The sequence below is a fragment of the Ctenopharyngodon idella genome, chromosome 16 (assembly GCF_019924925.1).
Source record: "Ctenopharyngodon idella isolate HZGC_01 chromosome 16, HZGC01, whole genome shotgun sequence".
Taxonomy (NCBI): domain Eukaryota; kingdom Metazoa; phylum Chordata; class Actinopteri; order Cypriniformes; family Xenocyprididae; genus Ctenopharyngodon; species Ctenopharyngodon idella.
The window spans coordinates 27498193-27513908 of NC_067235.1; the positions used below are offsets into that span (position 1 = coordinate 27498193).

General features: G+C 36.0%; 1 protein-coding gene across 2 annotated transcripts; it reads right to left on the reverse strand.

Annotated features, from left to right (window-relative positions):
* Window positions 1-52: 52 nt before the first annotated feature.
* On the reverse strand, window positions 53-15501 carry cep85 (centrosomal protein 85). 2 transcript variants are annotated; one of them, XM_051864676.1, is made up of 14 exons: window positions 15223-15501; window positions 14415-14469; window positions 14203-14325; window positions 9137-9861; window positions 6835-6965; window positions 6630-6747; window positions 6361-6546; window positions 6106-6258; window positions 5018-5172; window positions 4777-4894; window positions 4609-4659; window positions 3043-3150; window positions 2718-2949; window positions 53-1598 (listed from the first exon to the last, which is right to left on the reverse strand). In XM_051864676.1, the coding sequence occupies exons 2-14, from the start codon at window positions 14452-14454 to the stop codon at window positions 1432-1434; spliced, it is 2307 nt and encodes a 768-aa protein (XP_051720636.1). In that variant the 5' UTR covers window positions 14455-14469; window positions 15223-15501; the 3' UTR covers window positions 53-1431. The 2 variants fall into 2 exon arrangements, with proteins under 2 accessions (XP_051720636.1, XP_051720634.1); XM_051864674.1 differs by having other exon boundaries at window positions 14203-14328; window positions 15223-15500.
* Between the last annotated feature and the right edge of the window lie 215 nt (window positions 15502-15716).

A 15716-nucleotide genomic window follows, 5' to 3' on the forward strand; every position in this document is an offset into this window, starting at 1 on the left:
TAGGACATTCACAAAATATCATTATACATACTGGAAACAAACATTCAACATATTACATATGAAATACAAATCTTTATTTCTAAAAACTGAAACAATTAGGAAATATTTATATATATTATAAACAGACATTTAGTGTGTTATAAAGTTTTTGGCATATAAGGCTTGCCTGGCTGGTTTTGTGTTAAACCTTAAAGAGATCTTACAATAGAAAACACATGGTGCATCGTCTAATTACATTCACACTTGTTAGTGATGTTTCTGGACCAAAGACAACTATTTACCATGCTCAATATATGGTCCCTTTTTGTAAAAGAATCCCAATACCTTGGCAGTCTCACATTACAGTGGAGAAAGACAGTTAGTGTCTACATTGATATGTTGTCCTGTAAATCTTCAGCAAATACAGATTGCGACACTGAACGCAAGGCACCCGTTATCATGTTTGACATTCACTAATACAGTATTTGCTTTACCAGTTTGTTTCAACTGATGTATTGATTCAATGGCGTGGCTGTTTTTATAGTCAAATAAAATTATAAACCAGACAGCAAATATGGATTACAACAGAGCACATCATATATCCTATTATTTTTATTGGAAAGATGGTCCTGCCCCTCAACATACATACATACATATGAAAATGTTACCAGTTTAAATTATATGACCAAAAAAATATATATTCTAAAATATTTTTTAGTGTGTTAATTTTGCAGCAGTAAAGAACCTAATAATGCAATTTTCAGAGGTTTTCAGGACACCTTTGAAAATACTGATTATTTACTCTGCATATTATGTTTACAAACCCGTCTTGCTTTAAAATGGCCCTATTTATTGGTCTGCATGATGCGGTGTGCATCTAGACACTGACACGGTTCTGACACGTCTGCCTTTGATCATATTGAACTTTGGTTGTTATATAATATTAGTGAATGTCTATTCACCAACTTAACACCACCAGTTTTACAGATCATCTATGCGTGATCTCAAACAGCCAGAGGTGGGCAAATATTTCCTCAGCCTTAGATTTGTGTTAGATGTGGTACGTTCTGTTTACTGTAAGATAATGGATGCCAGTTAATTACCTGTCATTACACACGGCCGAACGTCACTTGATACTACAGGTTTTGCCATTGTAAAAAACACACGGCATATTAGAGATTAGATATTTTCAGTTGATTGTCAACTTCATCACAGGCGTTCCCAAATACATGGAAAGGTTTATATTAAATCATTCTCTTTCCACTGCACACAAAGTCACCAGAATCTTAGAAAAATATCTTATGAAACCTCTGTATAAAAATAGCATTCTGTTTTGCGAGATTACAATGTCCTTAGTGTCGTTAGTCCTTCGTGAAGAAGATTTGTTTTGGTAGAGATTGTAGTGTTTTTAAAGGCACTCGTGATGTGGAGTTACCCTCATTGAGCACAAGCTCACTGAGTGATGCAGTTTTCTCCCATATCCTGAGCATAGCGGTCAGAGACTGTGGTTCTCAGTTCCTCGACGTCTCGACGGAGCTGCTGAGCTTCAAGTAGCTTCTTCTGCAGCCCCTCGGGGCTCAGCCAGTCCTCCCACTGCTCTCCTACTGGAGGGGGAGCCGCTGCAAACAAACAGACAGACACGGCGTCAGTCACAGCTGATAACGGCCACAACACAGATAACTCAAAGCTGACATACCGAATTTCCATGACTGCATGGAGAAAACTGTTGAACCTTAATCACTACAAGCCAAGGACGCCAATCTGTACTAGGCATGGACGAAACATTAAATATATGTAATGACTCTGTATGAGTGTGTTAAGACAGATGTTGGTAATTTTGATTAATTTCTGCTCAAACTGTCCTTTTAATGTTATTATTAATGTTAATATTAATTATTATTAATAATAATGTTATTATTCTCAGAATTAAAGATATATTTAAAAGCATTTAAAGAAAGTTTTTGTCAGAGCCCTTGTTATTAATTTTGACATTAATTTTCATTTTTACACCAGACATATATATTGGTTCTCGGTCTACCTGAAAAACACATATCGGTCGACCCCTAATCCTTTTAATGAAAATTTTACTGTTTTAACTCTTGCATTAAACATTTCAATCTTTATAGCTACACTATATAACTTAAAAAACAAAAAAAAAAAAAAAAAAAACAAACAAACTCCAAACCATGTCTTTACCCAGATACACTTGATTATATATATATATATATATAAAATGAAGTTGAGACGAACAAAAAAAAAAAAAAAAATTGACTATGGATCATTTAAAAACAGTGTGCCTCTGGGAATCACCGGCTGTAAAAATCCAAAAAACATTTGCCCATCCACTCTTATAAGATGTCCTGTATTCATGTGTTCACCTGTGCTTCAAACCACATTCATCCGCACAGAGGAGCAGAGCACAAGCAAAACAATTGTTCCACAAGGCGCATGCAGTTTTATTTTTAACCACTAGAGGGACATATGTTACATTGTGTAGCTTTAATATTGACTACAATGGCTTTGTTGAATTAAAAATGGTTTGTTGAAAAAAAGAAAGACACACACACAAAAAAAAAAAATTGTAGAGCACAAACATTGATATAAAAATGGATTATTCCATTTAAAAAATAAATAAATAAAGATTATAAAGCAGCTGTATATAATCAATTATATCTAGGCATTATCTAATGGAGTCCTACTCTTCTCTATAGCATGTAGACAGCAGAGGGCGCACTTACAGGCAATGCCAAGCAGCATGGAGAGGTTTGGGTCGTGGCCCTGAGCCCGCTGGGTGAGGACGTTGCAGAGGGAGCGGAGGTCACACAAACAGGCGGCCATCTCTCCATACAGCCTCTGGGTGAGCCGGGCTCCCACAGGGAGCAAACCACGGCCACTCTGCGGCTCCTCACCCTGAAGACGCTCTTGCAGTGTCAGATTGTGTTCCATCAGCTCCTGGTTCTGCACTGAGAGCTGAAATACAAACACATGCACACCTCAGTTCTCCTGTGTGCTATGAAAACACAAAGGCAAATAGCTGAGTATGCATTATGGTCAACTACTAACCTCCTTCATAGCGGTGCGTAACTGTAGCAGACTCTCCTCTTTCTCTGCCACCTCCTCTCGCAGGGCCTGACTACTGCACTCCTCCTGAGAGAGCTGCTCCTCCAGAGTCTAAGTCAACACACACAATATTAAGGTTGTAAACTAAACATTTTTCTAATATAAACTAAACTGTGACTGATTTTGGTGCAAGATACTTTGCCTAAGATTGCAAATGGACTTGGGGGGAAAATGCTCTAAAGTGTCAAATATATAGACTTCAGACTTTTTTTCTATCCTAAAAATATATCAGGTATTTCTAAAGAAGCCTACTATTTTGCAGATGGTGTTTGTCATCTCACCTAATAGTTACTATTGTCAGTACAATGCTGAGGACTTTATAATAGAATATGATACCTGGCTGAGGATTTACTTAAATTACAGCTAATTACAGTCTTTGAGCTGAAATTCAAAACACCAATTCTTATTCATAACCGGTTCCATTTAAAAAAAAAAAATCTGGGACAGAATTATGCTTGTTTTCCATTTTTCCACCTACACTACCATTTCAAAAGTTTGGGGTCAGCAAGAATTTTTTAAAGAAATTAATACTTTTATTCAGGAAGAATGCATTAATTTGATCAAAATGGACAGTGAAAGACATTTATAATGTTACAAATGATTTCCATTACGAATAAATGTTGTTCTTTTAAACTTTCTAAAAAAAAAGTTTTCACAAAAATATTAAGCAGCACAACATTCAACATTGATAAGAAATGTTTCTTGAGCACCAGAAATCAGCATATTAGAATGCTTTCTGAAGGATCACGTGACACCAAAGACTGGAGTAATGGTCCAAATGAAGCTTTGCCATCAAAGGAATAAATAACATTCTACAATAAATCAAAATAGGAAACAAACTCTTTCAAAAACATTAAGAAATCCCACGGACCCTAAACTTTTAAACAGTAGTGTATGCAGACAGAACACTGTAATAAAATACTCTGAACAGCGTTTCCTGAGCCAGTAATCATCAGCAGTACCATGGCAAATGAAATGTTTTCTCATTTGTGAGCTTGCAGTTTGAATTGAGATGAGAAAGAAATAATGAGTGCTGGAAATAATACAAAAAAACAATAAAAAGACAACTCAACTTTCTATTGTGTTGCAATCTCTGATTCCATGAATCAACACGCATATATCCCCATCAGTGTAGTCCAATTTCCAAACAAATTACTTTTAAAAAGTTCATTATTTTTAATGAAACTCATGTGATATTTTTGAATCATTCTTCTGACTCACTGAATCTAGCGTATATTTAGGCTTGGATACAATTTGTTTTATCTTTCTATCCCCTGCTCAATCTTAGTTTATCCTAAAGTTTCTTTCCATCAAGCCTAAACTGTAGTTCAAACAGTAGAGCATGGTGCTAGCAATGCCAAGGTCAGAGGTTCATTTACCAGGGAATGCATGATCAAATGTATACCTTCAGTGCAATGAAAGTCACTTTTGATAAAAGTGTCTGCCTAATGTAATGTAAATGTAGGTTATACACCTGTTAAACAAAATAAAACTGAATGGAGTCTTTACCCTGATCTGTGAGCCAAGCTGCTCCATTATCCTGAGTTGCTTTTCAATGACCTAAAAAGAAAGATTCATTAAGATAGTACCTTAATCTATTTGTACAGAATCTCTTTGCTGAATTAAGTGTTACTGCAGTTGTTTAAGTCCTTTAAGAAACTAATTTCAATAAAAAACCTTTTTGAGTCGCTGCTGCTCATCTTTCAAGGTAGTATTTTCTTCTCGTAGCTTCTCTATGTCAAGGGAGGGCAATCTCACTCCATCCTCAAGGCTCTCCTGCACTCTGTTCTGGAGACTAAAAACACAAGCAAATCAAATATTATTAGACCCCACATGCATGGCAATGCTCCAAAACCTAATCAGTACCCAGTTTTGAAACATCCATTGTGTCTTTTGTGCATGGGCTTGCATTTCCTACCTGGTGACTGTTGTAAGTAGTTCTCTCTCCTTACGTCTCTGTTCTTCCAGTTGGGTCTCTTTGTTGCGCACAGCACTGCGGGCCCCCTCCAGTTGGACTTCCAGATCTCTGACGGTGGCCTGCAACTGAGCTGCCCTCTCCTCTACCTCCTCCAGCTGCAACACAACATCCATAACTGTGTAATAACTGAGGACTTAGAATGAGAATAAAAGTTGCTCAAAATAGTGGGTCTTTCATTAACATCATTTCAGTCTCATTTCATTAATAGGTGACAAATGATTGGAAAAGTATGGAAAAGTAGCGCACTGGAATGGAAAAATGCATTCTTCTTTCAACAAAACATACAACAAAACACATGTAATATAAACATGTATTATATTATAATTGTAATATTATATATATATATATATATATATATTAGTTCAAAAGTTTGGGGTATTATATATAATATAAACTTTTGAATGGTATTATATATAATATAATTTAATGATATGAAATGAGACTGACGTCCACAATCAGTAATGTTCTGGTTGAGATTCTGAAACTGGATGCTAGTCTCACTAAAATAAAGTCTCATCCTTGCCAACTAGTTTTATTTCCAATGCTGTCTAATGCCAATTAATTTATTTGTTTTTTCTAAGGCTATTTTAAATGGCAAGAACAGGGTATAATCAGCTAAAAATCACCAAGCAAACAAGTTGATAAACATATTTAAAAAGGCATAGACAAACACACTAAATAATTTACATACAGAAAAATAAAAACTAAGATATTTAGGTGCATTTGAGATTAAAAATACTTTTGCAAACAAAGCACAGTCAAAAGCAAAAATGTCTTGGAGAAAAGGCAGAGTGAGCCTGGGATTTTGTGAGCCAGCAGGGTAAGGAGAGTGTTACTTTAAGATAAAGAATACAATAGGACCAGATGTGTGATATATGGGTGCAGTGGATGCTATAATGGTGTCTGGCAACACAACACAGCATCTCAAGCTGAGCATTATGATCAATTGTTCTGAAACCACAGGAAAAAAAAAAAAAAAAAAAAAAAAGGCTTTTGTTTTGTTGGCTGGACATCAGAGAGTGCAGTACCTTTTTCTGCTGGGCCTGATAGTCTTCCATGGTGGGGAGGTCAGCCAGATATCGCTCGAGCGTCTCAATCCGTTGCTGTTTTTCTCTGTTCTGCTCCGACTCCTTCTGGCACTTCTTTTTCAAGCTGTTGATATGCTTGTCCCGACTGCGGATCTTTGTAGTAAAGAGCAACAACATGATATAAATTCAAACATCAGTTCAGTGAGATTCTGGTCATATGTGGTAGGTCACATGATGAAGCCTGGATATGCTCACCCTCTCCTCTTGTTTCTTTAACTCCTCTGCATGTTTTTCACTGCTCTCCTTCAAGACCTCGTTCAGACGTTGCGTCTCTGCTTCCACAGCACCCAGTCTCCGGTCCGCTTCTAGCTTCTCCTTGGTAAAGCAGTCATTGCGCTCTGCAAACTGGGCTCGCAAAAAGGCGTTTTCCCGCTGGGCTTCCTATCATACACACAGAAAGATGATTCACGGAGATGTTTTGATACAGAGTGAGGAAAAGGCTATGTGCATGCATGTGTGCTGACCTGTAGTCTCAACAGACACACATCGGTGTAAGGGGCTCCACGTCCCATGAGGGCACTGTGCACCTGCAGCTCACTCTCTCTGAGGCGCTGTTCCAGCTGAGACATTTGCTGCTTCTGCCTGCAATGCATAAGTTACTATGTTTAGCATAAGTTAATGTTCAGAATCTTTGGAAGACATAAGACACTACTTAAAACTTGGTATTACCTTTCAATGGTAAGTTCTTTCTCTTTCAGCAAGTTCTCGTTGGCTTTAATGACAGCATCCCACTTGCTGTTCTCCATGTGAGGGGATGACGGATACAGAGATGCATACTGTCCACTTCCTCCTGTCATTAACTGCAATAATACAAAATAATAATAATGAAAAAAAAAAAAAAAAAAAGAAGGAACTCTTGTTTAAAACAGGCATAAAAACAGTCAGCCCTAGACTGATACACATGTTAACTTTAAAGTGAACATACTATAGTATGATGTGTCCAAATGACACTGAATATTAAACAAGAAGAAAAATGTAGGGTTGGACTTCCTGTCAATCAAATGAGGGTGGAACAATTTGTTGGGCCATTACAAACTGCAGTGAAGAAAATGTCTCTGGCATGAAGTTGACAGCACAGTTGCAATTTGCAGCATGAAAAACAGGGCAATTCACACTCATAATATGTGCTGCTTTTTTCTTCAGCATTTGTTAATAGCAGTTTGAATTTTAGATAGAATCAAATATATTATTTATTTGACTGTCAAAAATATTTTGAAAAATTTTCCATCTCTTCTATAATTCCATATTGAGAAATTGTTATAAAGCAAGTTATCTAGTTAGCTAAAGAAACACCGAAAACATGCTATAGATAATTATTTAATTTCCTTTCAAAGTTCTTCAATAAATATCAGTATTTTAAAACCAAGACAGCGGAAAAAAAGCAGGAACACCAAACTATCAGATATTGTTCTAAATAATTTGGTATAGGGCACACTAATTTTGCATTGGTTCGTCTCAAGTTATTAGTTGTTACTGTTGCAAAGTTAGCCTAAATTGCTATTGATTAACATTTTCCCTGGCTGTATGGCCTACGTAAATAACGCAAAGTAAAAGTGTTTTAGAGGCAGAGCATTACATGTTACATATCACATTGTGTTTGTTACCTTAAAAAAAAAAAAAAAAAAACACTTTAATTAAAGAAGCTAAAATAAAATATCAATATTAGATGAAAACTTGAAAATTAGAAATTCCTTAGCAACTAAAATAATATAAGTTTAAGTACTAAAATGATTAAAACTGAAATAATAAATTAAAGCAAAATAGAAATAATGATGACAAAAGCACATACCAAAATGACTAAAACTTAAACTAAAATGAAAATGAAAGCTAAAAATCTATAAATAAATAGCCAATTCAAAATGAATAAATACTAACGTATACAAATAATACTAAACTAACACTTATTGATTGATGAAAGAAAGACAAACATTGTCTATTTCCGGAACAGAATGCAATGAAGAATCATTATTCACAATAAGACTAGGAACATGTGTTGAACTGAATAGAGTTAAAGGGTTAGTTCACCAAAAAATGAAATTTCTGTCATTAATTACTCACCCTCATGTCGTTCCAAACCTGTAAGACCTTCATTCATCTTCGTAACACAAATTAAGATATTTTTGATGAAATCAAGAGGTTTTTTTTATCCTCCATAGAAAGCAACAAAATTCCAGATTCAAGGTCCAGAAAGGTAGTAAAGACATTGTTGAAATAGTCAACGCGACTGCAGAGGTTCAACCTTAATGTTATGAAGCAACGAGAATACTTTTTATGTGCAAAAACAAAACAAAAATAACGACTTTATTCAACAAACTCATCTCTCCCGTCATTCTCCTGCGCTAATTTACGCTGCAGCGCTTCCACGCTCTATGTTAAAACACCGGCTCAGTATTTGCCGACGCTGTTCAAGTGAGCAGCACGATGCATGCGTGTGATGCTGAGCCGGCCAATACTGAGCTGGTGTTCTGATGTAGAACCTGGAAGCCTGCAATGTAAATAGTGTAGTAGGAGAATGACAAAGAAGAGAAGAAATTGTTAAATTTAGTAAGTTATTTTTTATTTGTTTTTGCGCACAAAAAGTATTCTCATCGCTTCATAACATTAAGGTTGAACCACTGTAGTCACATGGACTGTTTTAACCATGTTTTTACTACTTTTCTGGACTTTGAATGTGGTGATTTCGTTTCTTTCTGTGGAGAATTAAAAATAAATAAATAAATTAATTAATTAATTAAAAAAAAACAACTCTCGGATGTCATCAAAAAGATCTTCATTCGTGTTCCGAAGATGAACGAAGGTCTCACGGGTGTGGAACGACATGAGGGTGAGTAATTAATGACAGAAATTTCATTTTTGGGTGAACTAACCCTTTAATTTTGATTTCCTGCTGAATTTAGATAGATGATTCATGATTACATAACTGTTCCCTTTTACTTTCTTGTATGCAGCAGGACACAAGCTCAACTCTAACCTGCATTTGTTCCACCTGCAGCCGCAGACTCTCGAGTTTCTGCTTCTGCTGCTGCCAGCTGGCCAGCTCACAACAGCGTTCCTGCAGTAACGGATCATAAGCTCCTGTGTTGGCCTGGTCCCTCAGGAGAGCCTGAGTCTGCAGGCCCTGAGGTATGGAGTACAACCTGCCAGTGGCACTAGACCCTGGATGAATGTTCCTTTGGCTGTATGGGTCTACAGCACAAGCGAGACCCGCCCTAGCCTCCGGTAGGACTTTATAGGTCTGTTCCATCAAGCCTGTATTGTCCCCAAGCCCAGTCATTTGCAGCTGCTGCCGTACATCAGAGCAAAGGCCCCCAAGCAGAGCCGACTGATTAAGTGTTGGCTCCATGGCAGGTACATCAAACTTCTGGGCCTCATCCAGCCGGGTCTGATCTCCAGAGGGGAAGAGCGAGTGGTCGAGACCATTCACCAGGCTGCGATATCGGCTCAGGCAATCAGGCTTGACTGTAGTCAAGTCTAAATTTTCATCGTGCTGAGCATCCAGGTTGGGGGAGGATGCAGATTTGGGGAGTGATGACTTGGAGCTGGAAGAGCTGGAGGACGCCCGGGTTTCTTCAGAAGCATGTGGCTTGATCTTAGAGGCCAGATTTCCGGCCGTGGAAGGCATGACATGGGCGGTGGGGATGGGGATCTGACTGCGGATGGGCTGGAAGGATGGACTGCTGCTAGTGCTGCAGATGTCTAGAACAGAAAATGGAGTGAGACAAAAATTAAACCAAAGACAATCTTTGAATAAAAAAAAATAAATAAATAGAAAAAAAAAAAAAAGGGGGTCTGTCTTTGGTGCTCCTTGCGTATCGGTCAAAAATGACTGAATTTTTTTTTTTTTCGTTTTAATGAAATTAATAAGCTATATTTTAGTTCAATAATATTTTTTTTTATTTAATATTTAGTATTTTTAGGGGATTAAATTTAGAATTAGATTTATGCAGTAGTTATAATCCATTCGCTTTTTGAGAATAGATCTGAAAATTTCCAACTTAAACTGTCATAAATCTTGAATGCTTTGGAGCACAGACAAGACGACACTTGGCAAATTGTTGCTTAAGTGAATTTTTTTTTTTTTTTTTTAAAGTTAAACTTCTATAAAACATTTTTAGTTAAGTTTATTGTTATGGAAAAATACACAAAAATACCATTTTCAATTTTTTTATGAAATATATTGTCCAAAACATGATTTACTCTAAAACAGTGAGAAAATCAAAGCCATAAATTTAAACCAGTTGTGTTCCAAATTTGAGGTTGATATCTCAAAAAAAATGTGTAAGATTGTTTAGGCGCAGTACCAAATATTTCCACTAGATGAAATTAGTTTCCCAGCCATTTCCAATGCAGTCAAAGGAATAAAAAAATTTTTCAGGACTATTTAACCTTTTCAAATCATGTACATGATTTTTATTTGTGTTCACATAGCAAGTGCCAAAACCTTCATACCAATTTCATAGCCAAGTTTCATAACATTCAGATGAAGTAAAAAAATTCTAAATAAACAAAATGCAAAAATTTTTGGTCAAAAATGACTAAAGAGCACCAGAGAGTTAAGGAAAAATCTTTTTATCTTTAACCAAATGTTTACGATAATTATACAGTTGAATAGTAATGACATGTTTTCAATGTTTATTAAATTAAATTAGGTTTTTTAAATTTGATCTTGGATAAAATTTCTAAAACTAAATCAGGCCTTACTTCATTAAAAATATTTTCATAAAAGTCAACAGAAAAACACAATCCATCAAAATATGCTTCAGTGATAATGGATTCTGGCACAAGGGCAAAAAAGCAAGTAAATAAAAAAGAATAATTAAATATTAAAAGAAAATTTAAAAAAAAAAAAAAAAAAGTATAATAAAAGAAAGTAGCTCTTCCATTTTGCCCCAGAGTTAAGTCATAAATCCTAAACAAATTATACAGACATTATATAACTGCAAAAAGGATGTTGCTAAATAATCCAATCCTTCTATTCTGGCAACAAGATCAAATTTCTGCTAGCTCGTTTTGACATCTAACAAACAACAAACCATTGCAAAAAAAAAAAAAAAAAAAAAAAAAAAAAAAAAAAAAAAAAAGGTACTCACCTTGCTAGCAGTAAAAGCGATACCAACAAATAATAACATTTTCATACACTGAAGAACAGTGAGGCATTAAAAAACACTCCTCCCAGTGCATCTTCAGTAAGTGATTTAGACAAACTACAGATCTTAAAACACGCCCACTCCGTCTGCCAGAACTCGTCCTTCAAAAAATGAATGTCAAGCTCAGGCAAGGTGAGTGTACCTGCTATGAGAGTTCGTTCGGTCCCCTACAGCTCTGTTGGTGCAGGAGTGCGTACACACAGAAAGGTTAGGGGTATTTATAGAGCACTCTCATGTTACGCTGTGAGGTGTCTATGTGTGGGCCTCCTGCTTCAACCATACAGCTCACCTCAAACACATTCATGCCTAATGGTCCATAATACTGTAATACTTCTGAAGTGCCTTTAAACAAGCTCCTCGATACAACAATTAAATTAACACACACAAATCAAGTGGAGATGTCAAGAGGCAGGCAGCAGTAGGAGGGTCTGCCCTACAGGTGTCTCTTATGAACATCTGCTGTGGACAGGTTTAAACAATTCTTTGAGTCGACGAAAGATTCTTGGAGGCTTTCTGCCATCACAAGAAACACCCAGAGCAAAACAAAGCCATCACCATCACAACCCAGAAGCCCACAGACAGTCAACCATATATTTAGAAGTGAAACGGCTGCCAAGAAGTTTTGTGCTGCCACCGTTTTGGTTGTTTTAAAAACAAAGAAAAGCAGTCTTAATAGTGTGTCAGAGGTAGTTACATTTAGTTGCTAGGTGCCACAATTGTATGTATGAAAACTCTACAGATTTAGCAGTTAGTCATTACTGTTACTATGGGAAATATATGAGAGTTGTTTAAGGATAATGACAACAAAAAAGACAGATATATGCTTTTCAGCAGAGATGCACCGATCGACCAGCTAGGGATCTGAATCGGACGATTTCACTCTTGATCGGCACGGATTGGTGACCGGCCGGTCAGTCTCACTTCTTACCCATTCCGATACGATTCGTTTTGTTGCCAGCGGCACAGGAAATAACGTCAGCTGGTCGTTCTCGCTCTCTTCTCTCACCGACGGCGAAGTGACGCACATCCGCGCGGGCGCCTCCTCTCTCTCTTTAATTTCTGTAGTATTTCTTACCTAAATAAAAACCTACTCAACCTGAAAAACTTAAGTTTCATAACTCTATTTTATTGCATTTATTTCTGCTGTTGTTTGCAATTTGTTTATTTGTTCTTATTTCATTACTGACTTTTTACTTGTTTTTTATGAAAATAAAGCTTTGTGTTGAAAAGTAGATTTTTGTTTGTATGCTGTCAATTATAGTTCTTAGGAAAAAAAAAAAATCATAATTGGCAGATCACACTAACAAAAAAAAAACAAAAAAAATTTTGCAATCGGTGCATTTCTACTTTTCAGTAGCTGATACCGATATTTAGATAACAGGCTGTTCAGATAAAAACAGAATCTAATTGGACAAATTAATTTTCATGACCTTGTCAGTCATTTATGATTACTGGATAATGATTGTTTAAATCATTTTGATTCAGACCGATGCACTAATAAAATATTTATATACACTACTGTTTAAAAGCTTGGGGTCAGTGAGATTTTAATTTTTAAAAGAAACTGATATTTTTATTCAGTAAGGCTGCATGAAATTCATCTAAAATGTACAGACTTTTACATGGTTACAAAAAAAATATTTTAAATAAATGCTGTTCTTTTGAACTTTCTATTCTTCAAAGAATCCTCAATAAAAATGCATCATGGTTTTCACAAAAATATTAAGAAGCACAACTGTTTTCAACACTGATAATGATTAATTAATAAATAAATAAATGTTTTGTTGAGCACCAAATCAGCATTTTTACTGTATCTATTTGATCAAATAAGTGCAGCCTTGGTGAGCATAACAAATTTCTTTAAAAAAAAAAAAAAAAAAAAAAAAAAAAACATGAACATGAGTGTCTATAACTACTATAGAAAATTCCATGACTTTTCCAGACCTGGAAAAAAAACATTTTAAAATTCCATGATATTTTCAGGTTTCCCCATGACCGTGGGAAATGGAAACGGTAAACCTGTATAAAATGCTAAATCATACCAAGTGAGTCATAAATAATATTTTTCAGAATATTACTAAAAATAAGTGAAAACATAAAATGATTTGACCCCGACAAGGCCATCATTATGTTTTAGAAGTCACATAAGAGGGTATAAAAACCGGGCATGGTTATGCCAATAATCAGTCAGTCTATCACTAAAAATAAACACCAGCCCAAACAACACAATTACAATAATGCAAACATAAGCTATACATTAACACAAAAATGTTTTTACAAGCACTGCACATTCAGTACAGATCTGTGTTAATCGACATACACCAGCTCTTCAGTACAGCTAATCTTTCTGTATTACATGCTTAACAAGGCAGAGAGAAGGAAACAAGACCAGGATCAGAGTTTCCATTCGGCCCTCCAGGTCAGGCCCTCCTAATGAGACCCCCATCAGTGGAAGTGCAACACCGCCTGGAGGAATCTATGGTATGGAATATCATATCCTCCTCCAAATCTCATAAGAGTTCCAGAACTCTGAGCAGAGTTCATGACTTCATGACTAAGAATATTACAGCTTAGTCTAAAAACAGCCAGCAAGATGTCTGTTGTAAGTTAAAAAGGGTCATAAATGAATTCAATTTGTATCCATGATGTCCGAAGATTAATATTTTAATTCTTAAGGTGACTAAATGGGCAGTCACACTAGATTTTGTGTTCCATTCACTTCTATTCTTGCACATGGGTACGCAAGCATTGCTCATTGCCTGGAAATCTTTTTTTTTTTTTTCTCATTTACATGATAAATGTTAAGATGAATTGGCTGATGAGGACGGTCAGTTACACAACAGGCAAGCAAATGGACATGACAATATCTGAACACCCGCAGAGTTCTCACCTTCAGTGTGGTCAGAGGTACCCAGTCCCGTGTCCCCATTGTCCAATGTGCTGGGCCGCCATCCAAAACGGCTCTGGAACTTCTCAGACACAGCAGGTGTCAGCCATTCCGTGTTGGTGTGTCCTGCTGGAGCAGACAATAACCACATTATGTGACAATCTATTATGGTTATGAGGTACATAACATAACTTCAGTTCATCCTGGATCTGTACCTGTGAGTTTGGGGTTCTGGTATTTCTGTGAAGTGGTCATTCCTGTGGCAGTCACCTGTGGATCATATCCATTAGTTAATTTATAGACAAAAAACAACACCGTCAAACACAAAAAAAAGTTTTTGGAGGCAGATTAAATCTAAAAATAGTAAATCATTTCACTGAGCTGCAGAACTGTGAAATTAGTAATAAAAATTACTAAATTAAAATTATATTATATATTATGTAATAAAAATTATATTATGTAACAATAATATTATGATAATATATAGTTATTTATATATTATATAAATAACTATATATTATCATAATATTATTGTTACATAATATAATTTTTAGTAGTAGTAGTTTCCAGAACTACTGTTTATTTACATATAAATTTAAAAAGGAATCAAAATCATTCGTTGATTAATTATTTAAAAATATCTTATTTGCGATACTTACAGAAGAAAATATTTTCCAAAATTTAGAGCAGGAATAGTTATCAAAGTTAACTACGTTATAGTCGTCATGCTATTTTTTGGCCAGATTTTGCGTAATTTTCTTTTCTTCATTCACAAAAACTATTTCTAGAGCTCCATAGCAAGTTATATTAGTGCAACCAAAAAGCCAACAAAGAAACTCGTTAAATGTTATCAAGAGACCCAGTTTATTAGAGCATTAAACTAAAGTAAAAGTTCTTAACTTTGAAAACCAGCTCTCCATATGTTGCTACTTCAAACAAACACATTTACACATCGCACAGATAACCAAGTTAGCTAACGTAAAGAGTTTAAAAGGTCGGTAAAAAGTAAACAACTCCACTTACCTTGACTCACAGGCTGAAAGGGTCTGTACTAAAGTTAACAATGAAGCGAACACAGCCCAGAGGGATAATAATGTGCTTCATCACATGAAACACACTGATTAGATGCTAATATCAACAACAAGGACACAAAGCAGTCAAACTAAAAGCGGCCTCAAGCTTCAAATACCCGCCGCGGCGTCACTGAAACTCTGGACTCTTTTTTTCAACCGTTATTCTAGTTCTTCCTCTGCGTTTGGCTCGCGGGCCAGGTTGAGACCGCAAGCGCCCCCTGCAGCTTGCGTCGTGAGCTGCAGGCACGCGAACCAGACCCACACCTACTTTTAATTATCATTATGAATTTAAAAATTTGAGTTACTCGCGAGACAATGCCATATTAAAATATTATACTCCACGGCTCTATTAAATTGTATACAAAATAACTCCCACTAGCATACATGTGCGTTATTCTGTCATAGCATCTATAGCTAACAGCTCAGCCTGAAGGGGCCCATTTG